The 10,730-nt window shown below is 37.6% G+C and overlaps 2 protein-coding genes across 2 annotated transcripts; both read right to left on the reverse strand.

Moving 5' to 3' along the window:
* Window positions 1–1,027: 1,027 nt before the first annotated feature.
* LOC125217134 (uncharacterized) lies at window positions 1,028–4,217 on the reverse strand. Its single transcript, XM_048118965.2, has 7 exons — window positions 3,751–4,217; window positions 3,175–3,306; window positions 3,022–3,081; window positions 1,947–2,023; window positions 1,800–1,856; window positions 1,472–1,538; window positions 1,028–1,378 (listed from the first exon to the last, which is right to left on the reverse strand). The coding sequence occupies exons 1-7, from the start codon at window positions 3,877–3,879 to the stop codon at window positions 1,259–1,261; spliced, it is 642 nt and encodes a 213-aa protein (XP_047974922.1). The 5' UTR covers window positions 3,880–4,217; the 3' UTR covers window positions 1,028–1,258.
* A 2,243-nt stretch (window positions 4,218–6,460) lies between these two features.
* Window positions 6,461–8,902, reverse strand: LOC125211572 (uncharacterized). The gene is made up of 5 exons (XM_048111430.2): window positions 8,525–8,902; window positions 7,944–8,113; window positions 7,487–7,523; window positions 6,885–6,960; window positions 6,461–6,700 (listed from the first exon to the last, which is right to left on the reverse strand). Exons 1-5 carry the CDS (start codon window positions 8,808–8,810, stop codon window positions 6,580–6,582), a joined length of 690 nt encoding a protein of 229 aa, XP_047967387.1. The 5' UTR covers window positions 8,811–8,902; the 3' UTR covers window positions 6,461–6,579.
* Window positions 8,903–10,730: the final 1,828 nt, after the last annotated feature.

Consider the following 10,730-nt stretch of genomic DNA (forward strand, 5'->3'; position numbering starts at 1 on the left):
AAAATTTCTTTCTAGGTTTTTATGTATATCAACTATTTTTTGGAATCGAAATTTTGTTTAAACTTTTAAATGATAAGTTGGTTAACTAATGGAAAATTAATAATTAATTTTGTTATCCATAATATCAAAAACTTTTTTGTTTCTCATTCCCAAGTTATTGAATTTGATGCTATTCAAGAATAAAGTAGATTAGATTATGTTTTATTAAAAAAATAAAATGATCCATTTAACTAGAGGCGTATCCAATAAAAATACCAATCGATTAACATGGAAAAAAGAAGTAAAAATAACAGTAATAATGCACACAAATTATATAAGGATATAACAAATTAAATACTATTAAAGCTCGGAGGGAGGACATAATAATGTGTTTTGCCTTAATTAAATAATAAAAAATTTTAAGACACCATATTTCTCGTTTGGATTGTGGTTAAAAAAACATTGTGTTCTGAATCAGCCCAATTTCTTTGTTCACAACCATAACCATCTGTGAAAAATTGTAACCCTTGTAGTACAAATCCATTAACACTGTTACTAATAGGGATATGATCAAATGAAAACTTTAAATATTATACAAACTCAAAACTATGATCTAGACCATTGAAAAATGTCCACGGATCACAAAAAAACATCAACAGGAAAATATCAACAGAATTTCAACGGTAGTCAATGATTGATGCTGTGTTGATATTGTGTTGACATTAAAATCTTGAAATTTTACACTGTGTTGATATTATATTGAAACTGTGTTAAAGCTGTATTAAGAAATTTTGAGTTTATACAATATATAAATTTGCATTTTATCACTACCCGTTACTAATATCTACCAAGTACTATAGTATTAAAACGAACAAACAATACAAAGCTTTTTAGTCTCCTTTGGTCATTCTTACTCAAGGCACAACACACTCCAAAATTAACTAATTTCTCTAATTTACAACTTTCTTGATTATAAATTGAGATGGAAATGTACATAATAAAATAGCCTTTTCTTTGAGAATCACCATGAAATAAATAGTACTCCTAATAAAAGATTATAAAGGTTAATTTTTTTTGCATATAATAATGAATTTTACAACATCTTGAAACAGATAAGAGACCTATTACAAATTACAATATGCTTTCAAACAAAAGACCAATCAATAAATACATTGTTACTTGAATTCTCCTAGCAGTGTTTTGTACTGGTCAGGGATTTTAGACATAAAAAATGAGAAAAAAATCCCCACCAAAACCAGACAAATGGTGTGCCTGTTGGCTACATCAGAATTCGGATTACAGCAAGACCAACGGCAGAGACAGAGGCAAGCGTACCTATGCAGTACTTGATCACATCATACTTTGCGGCTTCTAGTTGAGCTCGCAGTGTATGGATTTCCTGTGATCTCACAACGCAAACAATGGAGTCGAGCATAAATTTAAGTTTAAGAAGTAGTATCAACTTTCAGCAACTACGTGTAACAGTACTCACTCGATCAAGTTTGGTGGTGAGGTTTGTCGTTTCTTGATTTTGATTGTTCAGCTCATCTCGAATTCTCCTGCAAAATTGGGGCAGACTTTCAGTAAGTACTCTTCATTTGGTTGGAAAATTGATATGTATACATAGATGATCAATGCATAACTGATTCTTAATGCATAACTAGAGACCAAATCCGTGTTATGAACTAAAATGCCTTTATAGTGAACTAAAACGCTATTATTGAACACCGTGTTTTGGTATCTAGTTATACATTTAAGTAGTGGTTGCCCTATATCACTACTCACTCACTCTCTCTATATATATATTGGTACATACTTACCCCCTTTCGAGATTAAGATCCAAGCGCTGCCCGGCTGTGACTTTGTCAATTTCATACCTGTGCCAATGTTGTATTTAGTGTCAATCAGAATTAGGTGTGAAAAAAAAAAGTCCCTGATCGATGAAGTTTATTTTATCTATACATTACCTTAACTCACTTCGCATCTTCTCTATATCATTCTTAATTTTTTCCATCTCATGTTGCAACATAGAGAAATGGTGATCCTGCACTTGAATCAAATGAATTAGCTACATCTTGGCTAATCATACGAGTTTCTCTAAGCTTGGAGTATCCAACACATCATTAACAAATAAAAACATACATTTATGAACAAACATCCCAGCTTTGTTAAATCTAAAGCTCGGGTTTTGGGATATACGTAGGCCCTTTTACTTTGCAAGTTATGTGAAGAAAAGAATTTTTACATGGATTTTACATTTGTTTATTTTGCAAGTTACAATTTTTTATGGACCCTCGAAACGACCTCGGGCTCAGGCTTTGTTCATGTTATAAACTGCAAACCAAACAACCTAATAAAACAACTATTTACTATATGCTCTAAAAGTAGTTATAAAACCTAACACTATCTTGACTTGTCATATCTATCATCCAAAGTAAACAGGCCCGAGGATTTTACAGGCCAATATTCTATTTTGAGATGTCTATTATTACAAATGGTACTTGTCTTTCTTGGTCACCCACAAATATGCCCTTTCTTTTTTATCAGAAATTAATATCATTACTAGATGCTGTTAATGTCACTCATTTAAATTAGTCATCTAAATATCCACAACACTCGTCGTCCTCAAGGGTTTTCTTAAAGTTTCCAAGAACCACGGTCCTACTTATATACATTCAGGAGAGTAGAACATACAATAGTTTAGCTAAATAACAAAAAAGTTCCATTCAATACAACATTGTTGATCAGTATTATAGACACGGAATGAGATGAGTCGTCTATAGTCAGATGAATCAACTATAACATGATTCCGTATCAAGGACAAAACCAACCAACCTCTACATATTTAACAATCAAATCCATAACATATTTAAAAACAAGGCAATCATAAGCTTTGATCATACTAGCAAAATATAACATCCATTCCCACTTTAGCAACAAAAAAGGACTCACTTCCCTAACATCATACGACAGCCTCAGTATCTCAACATGACATCAATTTCCAATAAACATGTAAAGAAACAAAAGCTTTCTTAGCCATACCTGGGAGCTCTTGACTTCGGTCTTGAACATGGACAGATTGTTTTCCTGAAACATCTCGCTCTACACCGAAAAACAGATAAAAACACAAGTTTACAAAACAAATTTTCTTCTTTACCAACAAACAAAAACCAAAGAAATGGAAACACAGCTCACCTTTTGCATTTCACTCTTAGAAACATAAGAACCTGAAACATTCTCCATGCTGTCATTCAGCACCTCCATCATTGACTCTGTTATCGCCTGCGCCTGCCTCGATTCCACCCCCTGCGCCTCCAATTTCCTCACCTGATCAAAACCATCACATCATCAAAGGCCAAAATGTAACTACAACTATCACATTCCAAAAAAACAAGAATGAAACTAAAGCATCACAACACATAATAAACGCAAAAATGTAACTAAACCATCAACAACAGAAACAAAAAAAATTGAAGCTAAAATCATCCAAACAGAAACAAAAGTTTGTAACTAGAAGCATCACTTCCCAAAAAGCAAGAAAGTGCCAAATCATCACAACACAAAAAGGCAAAAAATGTGACTAAAACCATCATAACCTAAACATAAAAAACAAGTATCACAGCCAGCAATCAAACAAAACCACCAATTTCAACTCCAAACACAAATACAAGGATGAATTACAAGTTTGTAAATACAAGAATCACAGCCAGCAATCAAACAAAAACCACCAATTTTAACTCCAAACACAAATATGAGGATGAATTGAATTACAAGGGCGAGAGTGTCGACGAGGTAGACCCGTTTGCCGTTGGATTTAGCAAGCTCGGAAATGGGTCGGGTCCCGGCCAACTCGGGTCCTAATCTGAGCACCCGCTTACACGCCGCCGCGTACGCGGTCATTCTTATCCAACCGGCGCTTCGATCAAGAATTGAAATTTAAACAAAACCACCACTAAAACCGTTTCAACTGCGATATGGGATTAAAGATTCTATCAAAATCGAGGAGAGATTCGCTTCTAATCAACGCGATCCGGCTGGAAGGAGCTGAAAGATCAAATTTTTAGGCTTGAATCAACAAAAAGGGGCGGAATTAAAGAGAAAAACTCAAGAATTGGAGAAGATAGAAGGAAGGTGAGGGGAAGTTTTCCTAGGAAAACGTGAGGATTAATAACTGGATTGGAAGTTGGGTTTGAGTTGACACCCTTTTCGTGCTGGAAGTTGGAATTATTTATACTCAACGCTGAGGAATATAAAAGAATTTTAAGAATTCAAAAATGGCGTTCGACTTTGTTCCAGCGTGTATTAACACTGTCTTAATCATTGACATGGTAAGAATTTTTTATTACAATAATTATTCTCTATATATTTCTTTGAATAATGACTCGAATTATTCTGTATATATTTCTTTGTATAATGACTCGAATCCTCAATTGCAACCGCCTCTTGGATTAAGAATGCATTTTTTTCGTAAAGGGCAATATTTATTAGTAAATTTTAGTGTATCTGGATTTTAATTTTTAAACGATGGAATAGTTCTATTAAGTGAAATATGTTAACTGTCTATATTCGCGGAAATTGGACTTTGCGGAATTTATTATTATATATTCCTATAGAATCCTCGAAATTTAGAATGTCAATAAATATGAATGGCACTTGATGGAAAAAATGAAAGATTCTTACTACACTACATAACATTTTAGTTCACATATGATAAATATAAACTTTGAGATAATTCACATCACATATTAAGTTCATTAGGATAGGATTTAAGTAAAATAAATTTTATGTCGGTAAATATGGATGGAAATTTAATTGTTTCGTGTACAATGATTCGACTGAATATTGGATTATATTCATTGAATTTAGGTCAAGGTATTCAAGGCATAATATCAATGTAAGGACGAGCACTATATAATGTAGGTCGCTATATATTGCAAATTTTTGATAAACTAAAACATTTATCAATTATTCTTTTTCGCTCACTAATTCGTTTGCTAAATTCAGTTTTTTACTAGTTTCAGTCTTTCTCTTCGATTTATTAAAAAAATATGTTATCTTCATTTTCATAGGGGGCAATAACTTTAATTTTGAAATTGCATTGTGTAGAAAGAATCAAACCAGGGTGGTGAAATTTGTGTTGTGAAAAAAATTACACAACTAACAAGTCCAAGCAATGCATAATCAATCTAGGGCTCCCACTATGCATATTAGTTTTATTATTTCGTGTTTGATCGTTTGGTTTCTTTGGATGGAGAGGAATGGCTGCAAGCATCGTGGTTGTCCTTTCCGTCACACTCATGTTATTTGGCAGGTCACTCATCATCTTCATACGTTCGTATTGGCCGGCAAGATTACCCCGTTACACTGGAGGGGTTGCTCGACGTCGGTGGATTTCATGTCTTCTTCTCCCAGACAGCGTATTCTGCGATCACTCATGGTCCTTTGGCATCCCCCGATGCCCCATGGGTGAAGCTGAATACAGATGGTGCCTTCTCATCAGCAACTTTGGAGGCGGGAGAGGGAGGATTGGTTCTTGGTACTGATGGAGGACTTCTGCGGGCCTTCTGTTCTCCGGTGGATGCATCTTCGAGCTTTGAGGCAGAGCTTATGGCTCTCATTCGAGGTTTGGAGATGGCCATGGAGTTTTCTACACACATTTGGGTAGAGCTTGATTCAGCGGCTCTGGTTACTTTACTCACATCTGGACGGCCTGGTTCTGCCGATCTTAGACATCATATGGCTTTGATCCGGAGGATGACATCTCGGCGGCAGGTTCGAATCTCACACATCTACAGAGAAGGAAACCGTGCTGCCGACTTTCTTGCAGGTAGGGGGGTTCAAACCCCTACTATGACATATTATGATTCTGTCTCTGCGCCTCGATACCTGAAGGCGTTTGTTAGGATGGACCAGCTGGGATATCTTAACTTCCGTTTCCGACGCTGAGATGTGGACTGATTACGACTGTTTGATAGTTCTGCTTTGTTTATTTGTTCCTTTTGTTCATTTGGCTACTAGTTTAGTGTTGATAGCTTGGATCATCCCGACTTGTGGGAGCTCCAACTTATTTCTCCTTCATGTTCTAGTTTTAGATACTAGTCACTTTTGGGCTAGGATCATGTTTTGGAACGTTATATTTTGATTTATTTACGGGTTGGGGGTCTGCCTAAACCCCCCACCCACTAGGGGCGTTTTCGAAAAAAAAAAAAAAAAAAAAAAGGGCAGCAATGCATAATCAATATGGCATATTTAAAGTGAGATTAAGAAACAAAGAATCTTAAAAATGTTACTCCTTTTATTCCACATGAAACATATCCAATGCTATACCACGATCGGCTTCATCGACCATATTCCTGAAGAATGTGTTATAATGGTTTGGATTTAAGCAGCTAATATGAGATTTATTGTCAGTAGTCTACTTTGATCAGAAGTCTTGATGTAATTCTTATATATTCCATCTAGAGGTTAGAATTTTGTGGGATTTAGTTTTGTAAACAGGTAGTCGTCGTGGACCAAGGGTTAATATTTATCAAAGTTTTGTGTTCGGTTTCATACAGCACATTCGCACAATATCCACCACGCATTTCGATCCGCCTTCACTTACTTTGGTCTTTTTCCGTAGGGATACATGATATCATCCAGGCTTCGCTTTATCTGGTTCCCTACTCTACGAATGTTCTTCGCCACCCCATTTGCAATCAGGTTTGCATTTCGCGTAAACCTGCACAAAGAAAGCACGGATGAAATCGTCAAGAATACCTAGAGCGGAGGAGCATACAAGACAATGCTAATGCCGATGACTTTCAGATCAAATTTCACTCAATTGGTTTCTAGAACAAATCCAAATACTTGGTGTAAATGCATGAGGTGATGAGTTTGAATAGTAGAAATTGAAAGGCACTTGCCTGCTCAGAAACTCGTCCCGACTGGAATTAGCTGGTTGAGGTGACCGATGCTGTGGTACTGGTAATCTGTTTCCATCTGTAAGAATAACAAGATATAGATCACCCGGGTATTAACTCAAGAAGGTTTGTGACAATAATATAACCAAACAAGTTTCATTTCATGATCAATGTCATGCAAAAAACAAAACTCCACTTCCCCTACCTTGTGGGGTTTCCAGAGATGGTATCGACAGTATAAACTATAAAAGTGCATATAAAAAATAAAAGACTAGTCAGAAAATTTGTTCTAGTGCTCAGTCTATCTATTAGAGGATGTCTATTAGAGGATGGATGCTACCAAGAAGATTTTTCATAATTCAACAAAGTTCATTTTCTTGTGTAAATAATTCAGCAGCACCAACATGTCTAGTAATCTTCTCCATAGTGATAGATATTCAGAATACTTTGACTAGAGTAAGGCATCTTCATGCAATGACACACAGATCATTCACTGATATTCCATTAATTGACTGTCGCGTATGTACAGCTCACGCTTTTGTAACTTAAGCCATTAATGCAGTAGGTAAAAGACATTGTAGAAACCTTTGATTAATCTCACTTACCAGGCAAAGATTCTTTGATTTTCCGATCCACTAACACCTGATTGGAATACATGTGAGAAGAGGAAGTAACAGATAGAGGAGAGAAACAAGCAGACAAGACATACTAATGATAAAATTTAACTATGAAAAGCTTCAAAGCCACACACGTAATAAGCAGAACCCGCCCCCTTTGCAATCACCAATTACTGTTAATCCATAAAAATGTATCCTATATCACAATTCTTAGCACTAACACAATATCCCTATTCCACCAATCAGCTCTAGCAATTATAATGGTGAATTGAACAGAACAAATGCAAAATCTTATTGCACAGTGCCATAATGGGAGAAAAAGGTTACCACAGTGTACTATTTCTTCTTGAATAAAGATACAACAAATTATTCCCAAATTTATTACCTCACACAAAGCTAAATTGAAGCAACTAAGACACCTAGAAGATCAGTCTATGACACTAACCTCAAGTCCCATGCAGATCGGCAGTTCCGGTTCAGACTGTTGTGCATCAGGGGTCCGGTTCTTTTGGTCGGCGTAAATAGAATAACCAACGCAACCGTATTTAAAATCCCTGAGGATCTTACCCTCTTTAGATGCTTCCATCTCAGATTTCCCAACAATATATCGAGGCGCTAATAAATCAAACATTAAATCATTATCGATTACCGCATTAATCCAGCACACACAAAAAATGTATGAGATTGGATACTTACATAACATAATATCAAAATCAAGCACAAGTAGGAGAATTCCAGTGTATGCAGAAATTCATTTCCTTTCATCTACAACAAATGCACAAAACTTGAAGCACATGACATCCTCTAAATTACTAACACCTTAACTTTCTAAATTCATCAATCCATTATGTGTTCTAACAACAATCTCCTAAACCCTCGTAACGATTCTTCAAGAAATACAATTCAGAAAGCATAAATCTAACACGCTGCCCTCGTCATGATTAATCAATCAGCAAAGAAAACAGCTAAAGAGACGAATCGAAATCGAAATCGAGATCGAAAAATGGGGGGAAATTGGGGCTATACCAGCAGGGAGGGAGCGGGAGAGGCCGATGCAGAGAGGATTCCTCGAATCGGATTTCAATTGCGAAGAATAATAGAGGCATCCTTTGCACGATCTTCCCTTGTTCCCGCCATTGGCAGGGGATTCAGCTTGATTCGTTTTCTTCGTTGTGAAATCGTCCAGTTTCGGTATTCTCGGTTTGGAATTGGGAGGAGCGTCAACTGAGTCGCCGGAGTTGGGCGATTCCGGCATTTTAGGGCGCGGTACCGCCTTCTTTTCTTCGCAACTGTTAGCTCTATCTTCCGCCATAACCTCGATCTCTCTTGTGCTGAACTTTTCTTTTATCAAAAACTATGTCTCTCTCTCCAATTTAGGTTTATTAATTTGTTTCATTTGGAGATTTGGTGTCAATTCTTCTATTTATAGATGACCACATTACTTCATTTACAAATGTGTTAGATCAAAATGAAAAAGAAGAGAAAATGACTAATTAAAAACAAAAAAAAAAAAATGTGTTAGATAATTTTCCTCAAATAGAAATCGCCTAATTTCAGTAAGAATGAAAATAGAAAAATGATACTGAGAAGGACCTAGACTTTCACTTTATTTCGAAAGTAAGCTAATAATCTCTTTGTATAATTATTTAATTTATTTTATAATTTATTATTAAGTTGTTATGATTTGATTTAAATTTCCTAATTAGGATTTGATTTGTTTTCTAAGATTTTTTATGAAACATGTATAATAAATATGTATGAAATGTTTTATTATCGTTAAGAAGAATAAATTAAATAAAATATTTATCACTCAACTAACTCAACACGAACCAGATAGTATGGGCTAGCCAATTCGGCCAATTTTAGAGCACTCCCAATGGGTCGGCGTTAAATCCGGCAAAAAATCGCCGATTATCGCCGGATTATCGCCGGGCGTTGGGGAGAATTCGGCGATAATTCGGCGTTAATTCTACCGAATTAACGCTAACTCCCGAAAATTCGCCGGATTATCGCCGACCACTGTGGGCGATAATCCGGCGATAAAAATAGTTTTTTTTTTTTTTTTTAATTTCCCCCCCTATAAATACACACCTTCTCTTCATTCTCTCCCCATCCTCATCCCTTTTCTCTCTTCATTCTCTTCTCATCCTCATCCATTTTCTCTCTTCATTTATTTTCTCTCTCTCCATCTATATTTAATGAATTCTGAATCATCTTCTCATTCTCGGTCCGACGAGGAGATATCTCATTCTTCTTCCGAAGAGGAGGTACCTCCCGCTCCCACCGGATGGGATGTCGCGGGTTTCGCCAACAACCCAGTCAACAACTATATCTCCCGTTTCATACAAAGCGAGCTTGCTCGAATGCAGCAGCCACCCCAACGGCCAATCCGCAGGCGGCGTCGATACATCCACCGCGACCACGCTGGTGGGCACGATCGGCTGTTCGCCGATTATTTTGCTGAGGAACCACGTTATCCGGCAGATGTATTTCGTCGCCGATTCAGAATGCGCCGCTCCCTCTTCCTGTGCATTGTTAATGCGTTGTCCGCGCGTTACCCCGAGTTCCAGCTCCAGCGAGACGCCACAGGGAAGCTCGGTCTATCGCCTCTGCAGAAATGCACTGTTGCCATCCGACAATTGGCATATGGAGGGTCCGCCGACATGTTCGATGAGTATCTGCAATGCGGCGAGACGACTGGCAACGAGTGCCTGAAGAATTTTTGTCAGGGCGTGCGAGAGATATTTGGGGGGCACTACCTTCGCTCGCCGGACGCAGCTGACTGCCAGTTTCTGCTGGATTGGCACTGGAGGACCCACGGCTTTCCGGGGATGCTCGGCAGCATCGACTGTATGCACTGGCAGTGGAAGAACTGCCCAACCGCGTGGCGAGGCCAGTTCACTACCGGCTACAAAGGTACGCATCCCACCATCATTCTTGAAGCCGTTGCCGACCAACGGCTTTGGATTTGGCATGCTTATTTTGGTATAGCCGGGTCGAACAACGACCTAAATGTTCTCAATTCGTCGCCCCTTTTCAACGAGCGGATCAACGGGTTAGGCCCCTCCATCGAATTCACGGCCAATGGCAATGTGCATAATATGGGGTATTACCTGCCTGACGGCATCTATCCGCAATGGCCCGTGTTTTTGAAGACGATCAAATGCCCAATCGGAGATAGTAGAAAGTATTTTGCCCGAGCGCAAGAGTCTGCGCGCAAGGATGTGGAGAG

The sequence above is a fragment of the Salvia hispanica genome, chromosome 3, assembly GCF_029641045.1.
Source record: "Salvia hispanica isolate PSC_SH4W2 chromosome 3, Shi_PSC_v1, whole genome shotgun sequence".
NCBI lineage: Eukaryota > Viridiplantae > Streptophyta > Magnoliopsida > Lamiales > Lamiaceae > Salvia > Salvia hispanica.